Source organism: Halichoerus grypus, chromosome 5 (assembly GCF_964656455.1).
Source record: "Halichoerus grypus chromosome 5, mHalGry1.hap1.1, whole genome shotgun sequence".
NCBI classification, from domain to species: domain Eukaryota; kingdom Metazoa; phylum Chordata; class Mammalia; order Carnivora; family Phocidae; genus Halichoerus; species Halichoerus grypus.
The window spans coordinates 155,272,538-155,294,772 of record NC_135716.1 but is presented as its reverse complement, the minus strand read 5'-3'; the positions used below and the strand labels follow the sequence as shown (position 1 = coordinate 155,294,772).

The following is a 22,235-nucleotide window of genomic DNA, read 5'->3' as shown; positions in this document are numbered from 1 at the left end:
GTAAGCATAAGGATAAAATGACTCAGGTCATTAATATCAGATAAAACAGATGCTAAGACAGATTATATCAGACATTTTAAAAACATTTGATAAAAGAACTGATGAAGACATAACAATTATAAATGTAAATGTGACTAATAACAGAGCTTAAAAATACATGAAGCAAAAAAACTGACAATTAAAAATCAGTAAGAAAAAGAACACTGGGATACATTAGAAAATGCCTTGATCTGATATTAGAGAACACTCTGCCAAACTGTAGAATACCTATTCAAGCGCACACAGATATTCACTAAGATATGGCACATGTTGAGTCACAAAATAAGTCTCAATAAATATGTAAAGAATGAAATGAAAAAAAATTGTATTATAAAACAGTAAGATATCTAGGAAAATCCAACATTTGGAACACTTGGAAATTAACACATTAATATAAATAATTCATGGGTCAGATAGGACTCACAAGGGAATTTTTAAAGTATTCTGAACTAAATGATAAAAAAGATGCATCATACCAAAATCAGTGAGATGCAGTTAAAACAGCCTTACAGGTAAACCTGTGGCTTTAAATTCTTCTATTACAAGAGGAAAGGTCTCAAACCAATTAATTACCTATGCTGGAAACAAAAAGCTAGAAATATCATTAAGTGAACAAATTAATAAGTAGAAGGAAGTAAATGATAAAGATAAATATAGAAATAAACAAATAGAAAACAGACAACAAAAAAAATTAACAAAGACAAAACCTGGTTCTTTGAAAAGACTAACAAAATTGAGAAACAGCTATACTGGAAAAAAAAAGAAAATACATATCCTCGATTTCAAGAATGAAAGAACAGTTATTACTACAGATTCTATAAATATTAAAAGAGGATATTATGAACCACTTTATACCAACAAATTCAACAACTCAGATGAAAGGGACAAATTCCTTCAAGAATATAATTTACCAGAAGTGGCATAAAAAAGAGAAAATTTGAAAAGTCCCATATCAAATAAATTAAACATCAAAAACCTACCCACAAAAAAACCTGTAGGGCCAGATGGTTTCACTAATGAATTTTCTCAAACATTCAAGAACGATATACCAATCTACAAAAACTTTTTCAGAAAATAGAGGAAAGAATACTACCAATATGAGGCCAATATAATCCTAATACCGAAACGTGACAGACATTACAAAAGAAGAAAATTATAAATCCATCCTTCATGAACACAGACGCAGAAATCTTTTAACAAAACAGAGCAAACTGAATCCAACAATATACGAAAGGGATAATATATCATGACTCAGTAGGGTTTATCCAAGGAATGCAGGTTTAACATTCTAAATGCAACCAGTGTAACTCAACATGCTAATGGAATAAAGAAAAGCCATATGATCATTTCAATAGGTACAGAAAAAGCATTTGATGAAATCCTACACCTATCTATTCATGATTAAAAACTCTCAGCAAACTAGGACTAGAGAACTTCCTCAATCTAATAAAGGGTATCTACAAGAGCCCTTACAGATATGTCACACTTAGGGGTGAAATCCTGAACACTTTCCCCCTCAAAATGGAAATAAGGGAAGGATGACCACTTTCATCACTTCTATTTAACACTATACTGGAGATTCTAGTTCACTTTAATAAGGTGGGAAGAGACAGAAGAGTAAGAGGGAGAGGAAAACTGTCTATTTGCAGATCACATAACTGTTTATTATGGAAAATCCCAAGGCACTATAAAATAACTACTAAAACTAACACGATTATAGGATACAAGGTTAGCATATAAAAATTAATTAAATTTTTATATACCAGCAACAAGCAATTGGAAAACTGATTTAAAAATATATAGCTTTTAAAAACAAAATATTCAGGATTAAATCTAACTGGAAATATCTAAGTCCCCTACACTGAAAACTAAAAAACATTCCTGGGGCGCCAGAACCTGGGTGGCTCAGTCATTAGGCGTCTGCCTTCGGCTCAGGTCATGGTCCCAGGGTCCTGGGATCGAGCCCCGCATCGGGCTCCCTGCTCCGCGGGTAGCCTGCTTCTCCCTCTCCCACTCCCTCTGCTTATGTTCCCTCTCTCGCTGTGTCTCTCTCTGTCAAATAAATAAAAAATCTTTAAAAAAACAAAAAAACATTCCTGATAGAAATTAAGAGACCTAATGAATGAAGAGATACAACATTTTCATGGCTTGGAATAATCAATATTGTTAAGATGTCAATTCCTGCCCCACCCTTCACCCCCCAGATCAGGGGTACCTGGAGATGAGAACGGAGGAAGGCATGAACGACAAAGGGGAAAGAGGAAACTTTTGGTGGTGACTAAAATGTTCATTTGATACTGGTGTAATTTCACATGTGAAGACTTCTCAAATTGTAAACTTTATTTGATGAATTGTACATAAACAATCTCTCAATAGTATTGTCAAAAAACAAAACTAAACTAAATCCTACCCATTCACTGGAATGAACCCTCATGAAAACACTTCCTGGTTTACAATCTCTTACTGGATAGGATTTCTCTGACTTTATAACCCCCAGGAAATTCTATTCACACCTACCTCCTGGAGGCAACATGTAGTTCCTCCCACATAATGTACACCCAGTACATGTTCACCCAATTGAAATAAATGTTTTTTTCAGTTCTAGGAGTTCTAGGAGTAGGAATGTAGACTGCTTTCCTTCCTCTGCTCACTTATACCTTTAACTAAATCCCCCCTTACTCAGACTCAGGCTTAGAGATGAAAAAAGGCACACAATGGGGGAACATTTAACCAACAAAACCACTCTGTATAACAATAACAGAAACTAAGTCACAAAATGACAACAATCTCAGATATGCAGAAAATGTAGAATATTCTGCCTAGAAGAATGTCCTCTTTTCTATTTATCCATCCTCCAGTTATCTTCCTGATTAATTAAACTTGTAATCACCTTTGAACTGTCACATACAACTTCAAGAAAAAGTAATGTATATGCCCCCATTTTTGTCCCAATAAAAGCTGGATAACTGCAGAGTATATGGGTTGTTTTGTTTTGTTTTTTTGCAGAGGCCAACATGTTTAAGATAGTGAATTTATATATTCTATCTGGCTTTTACTCCCGCAGATAATTTCCAAACAATGCATTAGAAGATTTTAGCAAAACCATCCACAGCAATTTCCTCTCTCTCTGCTTCTACCATTCTCCTATAGCAGCTACACTGTTCCTGTGTCACTACTTTGCCCTCCAATGGCTTTCTTACCCCTCCCTCAAGGTAAAACCCAAGTCTTTATTACAAAAGGCATACAAGGCCCTACACAATCTACTTCCTGCTCCCACCATTTACTTCTACAGTCCTACTGATGAGGGAACAGAAGGCAAGCTGAGGACAAAGCAGAGAGTGATATCCCACATCCCCCCTCCATGGGATATACGTGACATTCCTCAGGCACTCCTGGCTGCCCTAAAACAAAGGAAAGGAAAAAGAAATAGTTAACTTATAGAGATCACAATCCTGCAAGACATGAGTCTCCCTCAGTTTACAAATGTCTTAGCAATTTACAGGAACAAAGCATTTCTATCAATAACCTAGCTTCCAGAAGGAAATGTAGATACCATTAAATGTCCTTATAACCTGCAGCCCATTGACAGATACTTGAAGTGGGCAGAGTGTAATGTTACTCCAGGAAGTTCCCAACTATCATGTTAATGCCTTGCCAGGAGGAAAAACCACCTTAACTTGACAATGGCAAGGCCTCTAGGATCCGATCCAGTGAGTCTTCTTTAACATAGGAAAATCCTTTCGAAATATCCCTTTTCCTTACCTCCCTTAACTCCCAAGTATATTATCAGTCACTCCTCTCACAACCCCCGGGCAGCAGCTCTTTCTACCCACGGGTCCTGTCCCAGTGCTTTAATTAACCACCATTTTGCACCAAAGACGTCTCAAGAATTCTTTCTTGGTCGTCGGCCCACCGAACCTCACCTATATTCCAAACCACTATTCCCTCCTCCACACACTAGAACAGCCACAGTGACCTCCTTGTTGTTTCTCAAGACCCCAGGTATGTTTCTACTTTGGAGCCTTTGCACTTGTGGGATTTCCAGGGCCTATAGAGCTGACAATCCACTTACATTTATATATAAAGAAACTATGGCCAGAAAAATTAAACATCTAAATTATAACACAGTAACTGTAAAACTAGGTCTCCTAACTTCCTAAGTTCTATTTCCCCTAAACTTGTAATTAATAAAAGTGACACCTCATGACTTTGTAACATGACTTGATTTTGCTCATAATTTTACTATGTTCTTAAACAGAAGAACTCTGGATAATTAAATGCTGCTAAAATATAACACAATCTACAGGGGGTTTTTTGGTTTTGTTTTTAGAGTTTCTATTTCCTACCACTGGCGGCATCCCAGGAGCATTATTTCCTACTTAGAGTCCTTTCAAAGCACCTTACCTTGCCAAGCATACAAGAGAAACACAGTAAACATGTGCCCTCACTATCCCTAAGCAACAGTTACATACAACCATTTCAACTTTTTCTACAACAATACTAAATTTGTCCACTTATTTTAAAACCCTGAATGAGGCACTTAGGCAAACCCTAACCAGTGACCAGGAAGGGTCTCTTTCAATTACAAGAAACAATATACTCAAAAAGATGCACCTTCAGTCTACTAATTTAACAGTTGTGCACCCATACACACCTTGAAGAGACAAAAGATTTTTTAAAGGATTTCCTGGATTGGATCCAATTTAAGAAATAAGTCAAAGGCTATGAAAATGCAAGAGGCTACAAAAAACAAAGGGTGCACACAGATCTGAAAACACACACATACACTCCACCAACAGAAAAGAAGACATGTAGCAACCACATTCCCCTCTGCGTTCCTCTCTACCCTGTTTACTACAAACACGTCTACCTCTCCACCTGAGTTTTGTTTTGTTTTGTTTTGTTTTCAGTTGAGGACCATGATTTGGCTTTGTGCAGGACAGGCCAGAAGTGCAGAAAAGGTAATGCCCCCAGCAGCAGCATCATTCAATGAGGGGGAAGAGCTGACAGATAGATAGATAGCTTGCTGCCCAGAGTTCTAAACCACCTTCCAGCATTTCCCAATTTGACTGAGCCAGTCCACACAGATAAGCGACTTGATAATTGCCCCACTTTCCTAGGATTACCCCTCAAACTACCTCTACTCAATTCCTTGTCTACTTACAGAACTCAAATCATGACAGGGATCTTCTTTTCTCAAAAAGAATGTCTCCTGGAAGAGACAGGAAATCTTCCTTTAGCACAACAGTCCTCAAATTTTTTGATCTCAGAACTCCTTTGCACTATTAAAAGTTACTGAGGTTCCCAAAGAGCTTTTATTTATGTGACATATCTATTTTTATTCACCTATTAGAATTTTAAACTGAGACAAAATTTATTAATTCATTTAAAACAGTGACACACTGCATGTTAACATAAATACTGTTTTGTATGAAAAATATAGTCTAAAAAAAAAAACAACTTAATGAGAAGAATGGCATTACTTTACATTTTTAAACAAATTGCTTTAATGCTTTGCTTAATAGAAGACCTCTGCATTCAATCTATGGCAAAATCACAGGTCATGTAACCTCTGAAAAATTACGAGTAAAAAAGGTGAAGAACATCTTAGTATTATGAACACAATTTTCACCCCATGGACCCCCTGAATGGGCCTCACACTGCTTTAGCATAACAGATTCCTATAAGCAAAGAATAATACTACAAAATAACCAAGCCACATGATTTAATTTGGGGGGGGGGGACAATCAAAGAATGAACAGAGAAGAATATGTTTCTGTGATTATCAACATGATAAAAGAGATAAACTGTACTAATCTGAAGCACTCATTCTTTAAAGCACTTTTTTTTTTAACAAAGAACTGCTTAAAACCTGAGTTCCCTTTTCTATTCCTTACCATTCAGTTCCCTTGTGATGAGGGAACAGAAGGCAAGCTGAGGACAAAGCAGAAGTTGACACCCCACAACCTCCCCCCACCATGGGATATATGTGACATTCCTCAGGCACCCCTGGCTGCCCTAAAGGAAAAACAAATAGTTAACTTATAGAGATCACAATCCTACAAGACAAGAGTCTCCCTCAGTTTACTTATAAAAGCCTTAGCAATAGCTTCCAGAAGGGAATGTAAATACAATTAAATGTCTTTGTAACCTGCAGCCCATCTACAGATACTTGAAATGGGCAGTGTAATGTTCCTCCAGGAAGTTCCCAACTATCTTAATGTTAATACCTTACTAGAAGGGTAAACAACCTTAACTAGACAATGGCAAGGGCCCCCCCCCCATCCTGTGAGTCTTTAGCATATGAAAGTTCTTTAGAAACATCCCTTTTCCTTACCTCCCCCAATCCCACAGTATATAATCAGCCATCCCTCAACCCCAGTGCAGCAGCTCTTTCTGCCCAGGGTCCTGTCCCCATGCTTTAATAAACCACCATTTTGCACCAAAGACCTCTCAAGAATTCTTTCTTAGTCGTCGGCTCCAGACTCCACCCCACTGAACCTCACCTATAGTCCAAACCCCATCACTTGGAATAGTTTCAGTTTTCCAGTCTTCAAAAAAATCTCCGTAGGTAATATCCAGCTAATTTTGCTTTTTTCTACCCTCAGCAGCTTCCAGTAGACAGGGCACTTTTCAATATATTCTTTGGTTGAACTGAACAAGCAAAACCAAATTAAAAAGCAAAATAAATGCAAAAGGTTAAAGAGAAATTAATTGGTATAAAAACAAATAGGACAGAAAAAATGAAATGGGGGGGCATACACGCATGCGAGTGGGGGGTGCGGGGGGTGCAGAGGGAGAGGGACAAGATGACTCCATGCTGAGCCCAAGGTAGGACTCAATCTCATGATCCTGAGATCATGACCTGAGCTGAAATTAAGAGTCGGATGCTCAGGGCGCCTGGGTGGCTCAGTTGGTTAAGCGACTGCCTTCGGCTCAGGTCATGATCCTGGAGTCCCGGGATGGAGTCCCACATTGGGCTCCCTGCTCAGCAGGGGGTCTGCTTCTCCCTCTGACCCTCTTCCCTCTCGTGCTCTCTGTCTCTCATTCTCTCTCTAATATATAAATAAAATCTTTAAAAAAAAAAAAAGAGTCGGATGGTCAACCACCTGAGCCACCGAGGTGCCCCTTTGGGCACTTTTTTTTTAATGACTAGGCTTGTACATGTAATTCCCCCTCACTCTTTCACATTGCCAATCATCTTCATCTGCCTTATTTCATTTAACAGGTCTCACTGAAACATCAGTTCTCTGCTATATGGGCCCAAAGTTCTCAAAACCCTCATCTTTAGAGTGACCACATAATTTATCATCCAAATGCTATTTTGAGAATGAATAGGGAACTATTAATTATGCTGAGACAGCAAGCAATATCATGAATTATCAGTTTAGATTTCCTGCTTAACTAAGAGCTTCACAAGGAAAGAGTCTGTCTTGCCTACCTCTATTCCCCCAACACTTCACTCCATGCTTAAAATGTAAAAGGTATGTGCTCACTCTCTCAATGAATAGCATGAATAATGCAAATTAATTTAAAAGAGGAAAAACTCATCCAGATAAAATGAACTGCTCTGTTCTCTCCCAAATCCTGATACTATTCCACCCCATATCGTATCCTTGATCATGACCTCTTATCTCATGCCTCCCTATCCGAAACCCCTCCAATCAGAATATAAACTTCAGGAGAGCAGAGAATGTTTTGTTAAATGATGTTTCCCCAGCACCTAAAGCAGTGCCTAAAGCTCAGTGAATGCTGCCTTATCTTGCCTTGCCTATCTCTACCTGAAAGCCAAGGCACAAAACCCATATGAAACCATCCCAGATAGTCCCAGTAAAACAATGTCTCCTTCCTCTGCATACAGTAATCTGTCATATCTTTTTTATAATACTTTCTACACATACTTTGACCTTGTGCTAGAATTCTGTGTTTTATCGTGTCTCATTGTTCTTGGTATACTGCATAACATTTTAGCACAATGCCTGACACACAGTATCTAGAAAACAAAGATGTGTCAAATGAAACTGGTAAAATGGCAGCATTTCACACAATTATGAGTACATATTAAGAGACCAGATACCATGCTAATTTTCTAGAGAACTTACTTATTCATGCATATATCCCTAGCCCAGGCCATTGTCATTTCACAATGGCAGCTCCATCTACTCAGCATTGAGGGGGTTCAGAACAAGCCATCCCAGAACATGCCACTTTGGCATGCGGATTATTCTGAGCTGAAGGCAAATAAGACCCAGTAGACTGAGGAAAAACTTTTTACCTCCTCCTCCTCCTCAACTGCCCAAAAGAATTTAGAAAGGGACCTGTACCAGGAAGAAAGTTATTACCAGAGATAACTTTTTATATCTGACTTATCTGCATGGCAGGACATTTATTTACCAAACATTTGCTCTTCTCCCACCTTCCTGTAAATTGCCTTCTTCTCTGAAGCCCCAGACCCACATCCCTTGCCTTAGCTCATGATGGTATATAAGCCTCAAATGCCTGGCTGTCACTGAGTCTCACATCTTTGTGGGACTCCCATATGTACATATGTAATTAAATTTGGTTTTCTCCTATTAATCTGCCTTTTTATTATGGGGGAGGGGGAGTCTCAGCCAACAACCTAGAAGGGTAGAGGGAAAGTTATTTTTTTCCCCTACAGCATCTTCCTCTTGCAAGGAGTATTTTATAAAGAGAAGTATCTTTTTTAACTGTTTTGATTCCTTTCTCAACACTACAGGCTATCAAATCAAAGTTAACTTCCTTGATCCCAAGGCTTTAGGCTTTCTACTCCTTATCTAAATGTCCACACCCTAGCCTAAACTCTTCACTATAGTTAAAAAGGTTCTCAATTATGCCCACCCGTACTTCTTGCCCCGTCAACCCTGCACACCGTTTTCTCCAAGTGGAACAACATCCTTTACCATTTCTATCCAAAAAAGTTACATGCCAAGTTTCATTCCTCTTCCCAGAGGCTTTCTGAGGGCAGCATTATCTATTTTGAGTCACTTTAGTTATCCTTGCCTGGTCTAATAGATTTATCAGTTAGTACTTGGTTCTGTCATTTATAATCATATTTATAATCATGTATGTGTGTCTCTGTGTGTGTACATATATCAACTTTATATATACATATGTTCAATGTGGGGGTTCTCTTCTAAAATCATGGACCATTAGCTGACAAGATATGCATATATACAAAGAAATCTGATGCAGTGTTGTGATCTTCAACATAGCAAATACTAGTGGTAGGAAAGGACAGTTGTAAACAATATAAACTCTAAAGGCAGACTACCTAGGTTCATAATGCTACCTGGTACTTATTGTCCTTACTACCCTTTGACAACTTACTTAACATCCATACCTATCAGTTTCATTATTTGAAGTTACTATAAAAATTACATGAGTTAATATACATAAATACTTTAAAAACCATGTGGGGGTGCTTGGGTGGCTCAGTCAGTTAAGTGTCTCATTCTGGCTCAGGTCATGATCTCAGGGTCCTGGGATCAAGCCCCATGTTGGGCTCTGTGCTCAGCAGGGAGTATGCTTGTCCCTCTCCCTCTACCTGCTCATGTGTGTGCTCTCTCTCTCTCAAATAAAGAAATAAAATCTTTAAAAAAAATAAAAATAAAAAACATCTGGCACATAAACTCAATATAATTATCTATTATTATTACAATTTTGTCTTAGCACAGATTACTATAAAAAATTACCATAAGCTAGGTGGCTTATCAACAACTGAAATGTATTTCTCACAGTTCTAGAGGCAGGAACTCCAAGATCATGGTGCCAACATGGTCAGGTTCTGGTGAGAAGCCTGTTAAAGGTATCCTCACTGGTTTCTCACATGGTGCAAAGAGAGTTAGCTAGCTCTGTGGCCTATTCTTATAAGGGCACTAATCCCATTCATGAGGGCTACATTCTTTTGACCTAATTACCTCCCAAAGGGCCCACCTCCAAATACTGTCACACTGAAATTAGGGTTTCAAACATATGGATTTTGGGGGGGACACAAACATTCAGTTCAAAGCAGCTGTTAAGACTTCTATCTTCTCACTTTAAAACTAAGGATACTGAAACTCAAAACAAAAAACAATTTGCCAAAGTCACAAGAACAAGTAACGTGTAAAGCCAGAAGAGAAACAAAGGACTCCTAGTAAAGGAGCGTATTCATTTCACCATGCTAAACTTGATTCAATAATATTTTTAAAGTCTGCAGGTCCATTTTATGATAAAGAAAAAGTGGTAAGAAGATAAAAGAAATAAGAAAAAGGGAAATGAGAGATGTTTATATACGCAAGAATTAAGAAAAGAAAGGAATGCTGTAATGATCAAGACACAACATGGGCTTATGTTCATGTAAATGGAAGGGCCAGGGAGGTGATCCAGAGAAATTACGAATATTAGGTTGGAGATAACTATCTCGCTTTATTTTTCATTAACTATCACGCTTTATTTTTCATTTAGGACATAAAGATATGGTTACTTTCATTTTTAAAAATCCATTCTCTTTAGCAGTTTAGAAAGCCAATTCTGTTCCTCTCAAAGCTCATCTCTCTTCAAAAATGTGTAAAATATTTTGATTTTTCACATAGAATTCTGATGTTTACACATGGGGAAAAAATTACAAATTTCAGAAATTTAATAAACTTTCAAGAATGTCAACATATTTACCATCTACATTTTAAAAACTTTTAAAAGTTTAGGGGCACCTGGCTGGCTCAGTCACTAGAGCATGTGACTCGATCTCAGGGTTGTGAGTTTGAGCACCACGCTGGGTGTGTAGAAATTACTTTAAAAAATAAAAATAGGGGTGCCTGGGTGATTCAGGTCATGATCTCAGAGTCGTGAGATCGAGCCCTGTGAGGCTCGCGCTGGGCAGGGAATCTGCTAAAGATTCTGTCTCTGCCTCTCCCTCTGTCCCTCCCCCCTTGCTCACTCACGCTCTCTCTCACGCTCTCAAATAAATAAATAAATAAATAATAAAATCTTTTTAAAAGTTTCAATTTATGGGCCATGTTTAGTTTTTGAGAAAACTTTAACATACAAATATCATATTCAAAACCATCACTATTTGACTATCTTATGCCTTTCCTTAGAGAAAACCCAATGATCATTTAAAATACAAACTGTTCTAATAAAAATACTACCTCCCTTCAACTCCCAAAAACACCGCTAAATGAAAAAATAGACATAACTAGTTTGTCAGAGCAAGAAATTATGTTTTGTATGAAGACTATCTTTTAGAGCAACCAATACACAGCTTAGGTGAAAATAATTATCAATAGTATTAAACAAAAGACTCTGGCTCTTTTATGGAACTATACTACAAAGGTAAGTTGTTGAAGCTTTTACATGCTTTTAAACTTAAAATGAAGTTAAAAAGATAAACAGTAGAAAATATAGAAAATATGTGTCCAAAATATACACTGAAGAACACATGCTTTGTATGTAAAACATACTTCTGTAATTTGAATCCTTTATTTCTATAAACTTCCACTGTAAAATGGACAATATGGTCTTCAGGAAAAAAAGGACTCTCAAAAATAGAGTGATCGCTCTAAGAACTATGAAACAAGGTAACAATAAAATTCAGGGCTGATATCCAAAAGGAATGCACAGTTGTCGACCCAACTACCAATTCAAATTTCCAAAAATAATTCAAGTTCCAGGAACTTCAGAAGAAGAGAACAAATGGGAGAGAAGGCCACAATTCCTCAGCCTTCCAAGATATACATCCTTGCTGATGCTCTGGGTTAACAATGTGGATAGCTCTCCCCTTCCTTCAAATTCTGGCAACAGAAGCTAAATGTTTTGTACTCCGTTATCTTCACACAATTAAAGCCCAAGTGCTAAGTCTCCTTTAAAAGGCAGAAGTTGGAGGGCAGGAACTGAGGTTCATTCCCTCTCAAACCATTACATATGGTTTACATACATACATTACACACATAGTTCATCAACATCTCAGTCTTAAAACTTACCAGAAAACCATCCCACGGAATACTAAACTTTAATTTCTTTTTTAAGATTTTGTTTATTTATTTGACAGAGAGAGAACACACAAGCAGGGGAGCAGCAGAGGGAGAGGGAGAAGCAGGCTCCCCAATGAGCAGGGAGCCCGACATGGGGCTCCATCCTAGGACCCTGGTATCATGACCTGAGCTGAAGGCAGATGCTTAACCGGGTGAGCCACCTAGGCGCCCCTAAACTTTAATTTCTTAAACATTGGTATGTATAAAACCAAAAGGTGTTCTGGCCTAAAAGTTCACCTCTAATTCTATATAGCTTGATAACTGGAATACTGAATTCCTTCTGCTGGCTCCATAAATCTGCCTCACTAAATCCCACTGTTGCTATACTTCATGAGCTTACCTGACCCCAACTTAAACCCAGCTTAAGGTCCTTATCTTTGAGATCGGGAAGTTTTATCTCACTACCAAGAACAGGCGTAAAACAAATTTATTTGACCAAATGATTACCCAGTTTCTTTTATCTTATTCCCCTTGCCCTGATTTATTCTGCAAACATTTACTGATACTTACTATAAGCTGTGAAAAATACTAACACTGGAGATACAAATGTATTTTCTCAGCTCTTAAGGGATCACAGTCCAGCGAAGGAGACAAATATAGAGACAAATAATTTCTACAAAGTGTGAGAAATTCTATAAAAGAACTTTGTAAAAGTTCTACAAGAACAAAAATAAAGAAGTGAGGAAAAGTTTCACAATGTAGTTAAGGTTTGAAATGAGTCTTAAAGAGCAGGGTAGAATGGTGTGTATATATGTGTTTTAGTTGAGATGATGAAAATACAGAATGGGGAAAGCTGAAAGGTAAAATTAATGTCTGATGACAGCCAAAGTGTCGACCAAGTCTATTCCAAAAAATAACTTAGGATATCAACTAGAGCTCCTTTTCTCTTTCATTCTTATAAATTAATTTTAACCATAAATTCACAAGAATGATCTTACAAACAACACTTACACATAGGACTTGGTATAAAAATTACTACATGGTTGGAAGCAGGAAAAAGTATTGTGAAGACAATCAGGAAAATTCAATGTAATTAGACTGATTATCTGCAGTGAAAGGGATAGCTTTGTTACATAAAACCTGTCCTCAATGTTGTAGATACACAGGAAAGAACACCAAATTAAAATTTAAGAGATCTGGATTCAAGTCTCAGTTAGACAGGAGCTGTGCCCTAATTATAAAACAAACTTTTTAATTAAATCCTAAACTACTTACCTCACTCAAGGGGTTATTAAGATCAAATAAAATGAGTCTGAAAGTGCTCTGAAGAAACAGAAATGCTATACAAATAAAATACTACCTTCATTAAGGTTGTACTTATATTAGAAATGAACTTTAAAAATCTATATTGCTGACATAAATTCTATCATACTAAATTTGCGATAAAGAGCTTTTTACCCGTTCTACAGATCGTGCTCTCTTCTTTGGCCGAGTAGGCAGCGCATCTTCCTTCGGATTGGTGTCTATTGCCCAGTAGGACCCCTAAAGGTAAAAAAAAGAAATTATATTAACAGTATATTACAGCAACTCTACACCATTAAGAATGGATTTTTATAATCCTCTGCTCCAGTAGCAAACGTTCTGCAGACACAACAGTGGAAAAGTAGCATGAGAAGATATACTAGGCTTTGCACTGAGAAAAGTAGTTTATATGAGAAAAAAAAGTCCATTTACAACTAGATTAAAAAAGAAAAAAAATCACAATCTGAAGTAGTGAGGTCCAAGAACTTCTGCCACAGCCAAAGTAAAGTGCAGTGACCAACTGAACACACTTTTAAAATATATACTGATTTTTAATTGGACATATATGATAACTACAACAGCACAGGACATTCAAGGCTAATAGAGTTTTATGTATAAAGATACTATAGTTTCTATACTCTGGGACCTCACAAATCTAAATGGTAAGTGAACAATTTATAAAGACAAACTGCTTGAACACATTTTATATAATAAATGCATCCTGGGAAGCAATGGTCTGTAAATAAATCTTTTATTGCTTATTCTGTCACAACTTTTTAACTATTTATCCTCTCTTAGACACAAGTTCTCAGACCACTCATTTGAAAATACATATTTAGTACCTACTGTGTTCCAGGCACTCAAAAACTGTGACTCCTTTAAAAAATATTTGGAAAGTACAGATCATACTGTTTACACATTGTTATACAGATGAAGAAACCAAAGCTCAAAAAGAGAAGTGGTCTGTTCAACCAAGGGTATAAGAACCAGGACCAGAATCAAGGTCTTGCTTCCCTTCTCCCTCAATTTGTTTACACAGACACACACACACACACACACATTCTCTCTCTCTCTCTCTCTCTCTCTCTCTCTTTCTCTCGGCAAGGAATGAAGGAGAGAGTAAGAAAAGAAAAGAAGGGAGGGAGATACGCATCTCAGCTTCCCAGGCTCCTTTTCAGGCAGTATTTGACAATGAGGGGAAATACAGCACTCATCTATCAATCCTCAAACTTGTGTCCAACATGAATTATCTGCTTAGAGTTCTTTAAGCATACCACGTCCTTTCTCACACAGCTTTGCCTGCCCTACATGCTGATCTCACTGCCTATAATATCCACCCTACCACTAACAACCTCACATTCCACCTTCAAAATTTAGCTCAGATCTTATCTAAAGGCATCCTACCTCTGATCCTCCCACTGTCCTTAAGAATTCATCATTCTATCCCTCCGTTAAGATCTCCATACATTTTATACATTTAGACTGTTGACTGCACTTAACATTTATAAACTTATTTGTAGGTCTGTATCCTTTCTGGGCTGAGTTCCTTAACAGCAGAAACTCATTTCTATACCCACTGTGCCAGGCACAATGTCAGACACATAGCAAGTACTCAATAAACACTTGTTAAAATGGGAAGAAAAGCATTTGAACAAACTGTGCCAACAATGTTAAAGAGTACAGGGTATGATACCAGGCCTTCCCAGATCCTGGTCTATGCAAGTACCTGAACTTAGCACTCATTTCATCACCCAGCCATTACTGGAGGATTCTCCCATGGTATCTTTTCAAAGTAGTCACTGTAGTTTCAGCTAATTAGTCCACCAGACCGGATGTAAACTTGCCAAGAACCATGTAAAATGTACATGGTACAGAAATTAAGCACTAAAAATAAAAACAGTGGTTTTAGGAGTGGGTTCAGCTAGCAAGTTTCAAAATAAACAAAGGAGGAAAAAAGTTTTATACTCACTTGTTGCACAAGTTGAAAATAAAGCAGGAAGAAAAAACCAACACTCATCAGACAATAGTTTAAAATCCACTGTCCACAGAAATGACAAATTCCAGTGTTTAGTGTTGTTTTCATGGGTGTATATTTGTATATTAATTTGGGGAAACTGCTCACTGTCCATACATCAGACTGACTTATTATTAAACATTTTAATAAAACTATAAAAAAGTATCTATTCTTCCACACAAAATATGATTGGCTGTGGCTTGTCACAAATACATCAACAACAAAGAAAATTATTGTTCATAAGCCTAACTATTCAGGATGTACTCACAAAACCCTAAATGCCCAAATGCAAATACAAACAGCTGAAATGATTCACAAAAGAAATTGTAAAATCTTCCACCTTAAGTAGCACTTGCTAACCTACTGTCTGAATTTCATCTGTGAAATCACAGGTTTGAATTAAATAACCTCAAAATTTCCCTTCACAAATCAAAACCACAAGATACCATTTCACACCCATTAGGAGGTCTATTACCAGAAAGTGTTGGCAAGGACGTGGACAAACTGGAGCCCCTGTACATCACTACTGGAATGTAAAACGGTGCAGCCACGATGGAAAATAAGTGGCAGTTCATCCAAAAATTAACACAGAATTTGCCATATGATCCATCAGTTCCACTTCTACATATATACCCAAAAGAATCAAAAGCAAGGACTTGAATGGATATTTGTATACTTATGTTCATAGTAATATTATTCACAATAGCTAAAACGTAAAGCAATCCAAATGTCCATCAACAGATGGATAAATAAAATGTGGGACATATATTCAATGGAATATTATTCAGGAAGTAAATTCTGGGGTGCCTGGGTGTCTCTCAGTCGGTTGTGTCTGCCCCTCCTCCAGCTCACGTGCATACACGTGCTTGCTCACTCTCTCTCTAAAATAATCTTTTTAAAAAATAAATAAAAATATAAGGAAAGAAATTCTGACATATGTATGCTATAACATGAGTGAACCATGAAGACATCATGCTAAATGAAATAAGTCAATCTCGAAAAGACAAATATTATGTAATTCTACTTACATAAGGTACCTAGAGTAGTCAAAACCATAGACACAGAAAGTAGAATGGTGGCTGCCATGGGCTGGGGTATGAGAAGATAAGGAATTACTACTTAATGGGTATACAGTTTCAGTTTGGGAAGATGAAAAAGTTTTGGAGATTGATGGCGGTGGTGGTTGTACAACAATGTTAATGTCTTTAATGCCACTGTACTATACACTTAAAAAATGGTTAAAATGGTAAATTTTATGTTCTGTATCTTACCACAAAGGGTCCCTTTCAGCTACCTTTAAAAAGCAGTTACTTTTGCTCTTCCTTATTAAATAATATTTCTCACAGAAACTGAACTGCCCAAATACAGCCTATCAACAAACATACATTCCATCCAATTTCTTCCCAGAGTAAGACCTACTACTCTAGGCTCATGTGCAACAAGTAGGAAACGACAGTTTTTTGTTGTGTGGTTTTATTTTTAAAATCAACTTCATTGGAGTACGTATTTAAATTTTTAAGATTTTATTTATTTAAGACAGAGAGACAGAGTGAGTGTGAGGGCACATTAAGAAGGGGGGAGGGGCAGAAGCAGGCTCCCCACTGAGCAGGGAGCCCAATGTGGGGCTCTGTGGGGCTCCATCCCAGGACTCTGGGATCATTACCTGAGCCAAAAGCAGATGTCCAACCGACTAAGCCACCCAGGCGCCCCTTTTTTCACCCACGTTTTCTTCTAGATGTTTTGTAAAATAGTCTTAACCTTTTTGTTAAGGTCTCTGACTCACTTAGGGTTAACTGTCTGTATAAGGTAAGGATCAATATAAATTTTCCACCACCCACATATACAGCACCACTCCTTGGAAAGACTATATCCTTTTCCCACTGAATTACATTGGCACCTCTATCAAAAATCAGCTGAATATATACATGGGTCTATTTCTGAACTCTATTCTGTTCCATTGATCTACATGTCTATCCTTATACCAATACCACTGTGTCTTGATTATTCTAGCTGTATAAAAAGCCTTGAAATCAGGCACTACAAGTCCTACAGCTTCGGTTTTCTTCAAAATTGTTTTGCCAATTCTAGGTCCTTTGCATTTCCACATAACATGAGAACCTGCTTGTCAGTTTCTTAAAAAAAAGTTTGCTAGGATTTTTATTGGGATTGCATTAACCCTATAAATTGATTTGGAGAAGACTGACATCTGACAATGAGTTCTCTATTCCACAAACCAATAAACATGCTATAGCTCTCCATTTACTTAAGTCTTTATTCCTCTTAGTAATGTTTTAGTTTTCAGTGAAGAGGTCTGCATTTACTTTGTTAAAATGTATCCCTAAAGTATTTCATTGTTTTGCATGCTACTGCAAATGGAATTGCTTTTGTTAACCTGCACTGGTTCCTTGGTAGTTTAAAAAAATTATACTGACATTGTATCTTGTGACTTTGCTAAATTCTAGGAGCTTTTATTAGTTCTAGGAGCTTTTCCACAGCTTCTTTAGGATTTTCTACATATGCAATAATGTTGTTTGCAAACAAAGACAGTTTCACTTAGTATTTTTCAACCTGGATGTCTTTTCTTCTTCTTGCCTTACTCCACTGGCTTGGACCTCTACTAGAATGTTGCCTAACAGTGAATGCAAAAATCCTTGTTTGTTCTCAATCTCAGAAGCATTCAGTTTCTCATCATTAAATATGATGTAAATTGTTTTTGATAGATGCCTTGTTAATCAAATTAAGGAAATTCCTTTTTATTCCTAGCTTGCTAAATGAGTTTCAATTTTTTTTTCTACACTTAAGATATCATTTTTCTGTTTTATTCTACTACTTAGTGAGTTATATGTATCAATTGGTTTTCTAATTTTAACCTGCACTGCATTCCTGGGACAAATCCCACTTGATCACAACATATTCTCCTTTTCATATATCAATGAATTTAATTTGCTAATATTTTGTTAAAGATCTTTGGGTCTATGTTCACAAAGGATACTGGATAAGTTTTCTTATTATTTCTTTGCCTGACTTTGGTATCACAGTGATGCTGAATTCATGAAATGAGCTGTAAACTGCTCCTTCATCCACTATTTTTTTTTTTTTTTAACTTTCTGGAAGATTGGCATTGCTTTTTCCTTAAATATTAAAGCTTCTGGTTTCATTGCTTTTGTTTGTTCATTTTCTATTTTATTGATTTCTAATCTTACCTTTATTGTTTCCTTCCACTTACTTTGGATTGAATTTGCTCTTATTTTCCTAACTTCTTAAGGTAAATGCTTACGTAACTGATTTCACACCCTTCTGATTTTTCTAATTTAAAGCTGTAAGCTTCTTCCTAAACACTACATCCGCTGCATGTCACAGATTTTTATATATTCTGCTCTCATTGCCACTCAGTTCAAAATACTTTCTAATATCCCTATGATTTTGTCTTTGAACCCAGAGGTACTTTAGAAATGTATCATTTCATTTCTAGACATTTGGGTTTTTTAAAATACATTTTTGTTACTGATTTCTAATTTAATTCTACTAGTCAGAAAACATACTCTATAAAATCTTACCCTCTAGTAATCTACTAAAACTTGTTTTCTGGCCCAGCATGTGGTCTATCCTGGTGAATATTTACTGTGCCTTTGAAAAGAATGTATATTCTGCTTTTGATGAATGTAGTATTCAGATCCTTAAATACTTATTTGTCTAACTGTTCTATTATTTGCTGAAAGAAATGTGTTCAAATCTCTTCCTATAATTGTTGATCTATTTCTTTTTTTAGTTCGGACAGTTTTTGTTTGATTTTTTTTTTTTTTTTTTGGAAGTTCTAGTTTTTTGGGGGTTTGGTTTGGATTTTTTTTTTTTTTTTAAGATTTTATCTTTAAGTAATCACCCAGTGCACGGCTTGAACTCACAACGTCGAGATCAAGAGTCCCATGCTCTACTGACTGACGCAGCCAGGCGCCCCAAGCAGCTCTATTTTTGGGGGGCACACACATTTATAATTTTTAGATACTCCTGAGGCATAGGTCTTTTCTTCTGTTATCTATAGCATATGCTGTTAAGGCCACTCAGTGAATTATCCATTTAGTTATAGTTCTTTTCAGCTCTACATTTTCATTTGGTTCTTTTCATTGTTCCCATCTCTGTACTGAAATTCCCTGTCTGTTCATTCATTCATTCATTATTTGAATATACATTATTTTGATTCTTTCAATATACTTATATAGTGGCTGTTTTGAAATTTGTGTCTATTAAATCCATTCTCTGGGCCACTTGTTCACCTGATTCAAGAGCTGAGATAACTCTCTTTCCTGAGCCATACTGACACCAGTCTCTCATTTCCTACCCTTTTAGGCAAGTTCTCCATGAATTTTTCCCTGAGTAATGAACCATGCTGAATTCCAACATAAGTACAACAATATTTAGAAGGACATGTGGTATCCTAAAGAGAACATCAATCAATCAACATACCTGGATTCAAACCCCAGATCTGGTTCAACAATCTTGAAAAAGTTAGCAAACCTTTAATCTACTTTCCTCATATCTACATCATAGAGTTATCGTGACAATTAGCACTAAGTATATACTAGGAAATCTAGTTACTACTATTTAACTATAAACAAGAAGTGTCCATGGGACAGAGATGTTAAGTCATTTTACAAATAACTTACAGGATAAATAATAAAAAGGACAGTGGACACAAATTTATGAGCTATTTTAATAGGAATTTAAGTTAAAACATATACAATACATACTATTTTTATTATATTCAAGTTTTCCTGGTTTTGAAAATATATACACCAAAATGGTCAACATCTCCTGAATACAACTAACTGCTCAACTGTCATGCATAGAACTAAAACAAACATCTATCTTAGAAATACCGATTCCAAATTTCCAATCTCTAAAATGTTCTACTTTTTATTACTTCTGGTTCTTTAACTTATATTTTACTATCAAAAGGCTGACTCCAGATTTCAAATATATATTTAGTAGATTTAGCATATTATTACTTCTGGTTCTTCTTGCACTTATGTTTTCAAAATCCAGTACTTTTAAAATTTTTTTTTTTTAATTTTTTTATTTATTTATTTGACACAGAGAGAGACCGCGAGAGAGGGAACACAAGCAGGGGGAGTAGGAGAGGGAGAAGCAGGCTTCCTGCCGAGCAGGGAGCCCGATGTGGGGCTCAATCCCAGGACCCTGGGATCATGACTTGAGCTGAAGGCAGACGCTTAACGACTGAGCCACCCAGGCGCCCCAGTACTTTTGAAATTTTTGATGGCTCAGAATTTTGGTGAAGGATGCCCATCTCTGCTCCAAAACTGTAAAACACATTCTCATATTTGGTTTATAAACCCCAAACAGAATGAGGACTCTGATTAACTTTTTCATTTCTGTATCATCTATTTCCTCGCAAGCACTTTTGTATACACATCAGGTTTCAGGATTTGTCCTCTTATGATATCAAGTGAATTTTGGTGCAGAAATATAAAAGATGAAAAATACTATCAGAAGACTTTCCAGAAAAAACAGGATGATTTTGATTCTAGTCACAAAATACTATATGATGAAGACCTTCTTCTTGAATGACTAAAGGGATGAGAATATTACATTATCTTTTTGTCCTTAAAAATATATCAGTAACTCAGTATTTCTTGAATTTGGGAAGATTAATCTAAGATATCATGAGATGATGATTATCAACATGACAATTTGAGTCTAAAGTGTTGCTGTCTTTGTATTCATTCTCTGGGATTCTACAGATAAAAGTAAACCATTTTCCTTTGTCAATTTTCATCTTTGTCCTTATGGACAGGAAAAAACCCTAAACTCTCAACTTTATTCAGTGGAAGTTAAAAGAAAAAAAAATTTTTTTTTTTTAAAGATTTTGTTTATGTATTTGACAGAGAGAGAGCGAGAGAGGGAACACAGCAGGGGGAGTGGGAGACGGAGAAGCAGGCTTTCCGCCGAGCAGGGAACCCGATGCGGGGCTTGATCCCAGGACCCTGGGATCATGACCTGAGCCGAAGGCAGACGCTTAACGACTGAGCCACCCAGGCGCCCCAAGAAAAAAAAATTTTATATGGCTTCTATAGACTTTTATTATACATTCTTGAAAGCAGGCAACATAGTAATAAGAAAACTGAAGTATAACCATGATGATTTCATTACTACATCATCCTTCTAGATCATTCCATCATTCTTTTGTAGTCTTGTGATTTTAATATTTGGGCATGATGGAGAAAAACTGATGGGCAATGATGAAATAAGGTGACATAATCATTGCAAGATTTAAGAAAAACAAGATCAATAAAATCCCATAATGCATGTTAGAATTTATAAAGAATCACATGGTAATTGCAAGATAGAATAAGTTTTATTCTTTTTTAAAAATATATAACTTTCTTATTTGTTCTTTAGAAGATTTCGAAGAAAGAATAAAAGTAATAAAATAATCGTCTTTACAAATTAGACTGCTCAAAATAGATACTCGAAAACGGAACTGGATCCAATGGACCCTGATGATATACCAAGGATTAAATAAAATATATATGAAGTATCTCCTCCTCCAGTATTTGATCACATATTGTTTTGTATTAATTTTCTAATACTCTTCAGCTCCTACAATTTCTATTTAAGAGAGAAGCACAATAATATTTGGCAAATCTTGAATTTTAAGGGCTTTTCTTTTTTTTTTTTAAAGATTTTTTATTTATTTATTTGGGATAGAGAGAGAGAGAGAGAGCATGAGAGGGGGAAGGGTCAGAGGGAGAATCAGACTCCCCACTGTGCAGGGAGCCCAATGCGGGACTCGATCCCGGGACTCCAGGATCATGACCTGAGCCAAAGGAAGTCGCTTAACCAACTGAGCCACCCAGGCGCCCTTTAAGGGCTTTTCTATTACAACTTTTATT

General features: G+C 36.6%; 1 protein-coding gene across 5 annotated transcripts in view; it reads right to left on the bottom strand.

The window, feature by feature from the left end:
- Positions 1-22,235, bottom strand: part of FOXJ3 (forkhead box J3) — a 145,364-nt gene that overhangs the window by 48,501 nt on the left and 74,628 nt on the right. For 4 of the 5 annotated variants that reach the window (XM_078073293.1, XM_078073295.1, XM_078073294.1 and 1 more), the window contains exon 5: positions 13,470-13,553. In XM_078073293.1, the coding sequence (XP_077929419.1) occupies positions 13,470-13,553 (84 nt within the window). Of the gene's footprint in view, positions 1-5,203; positions 5,252-13,469; positions 13,554-22,235 lie in introns of all 5 variants that reach the window. The other variant, XM_078073292.1, reaches the window with a different exon arrangement.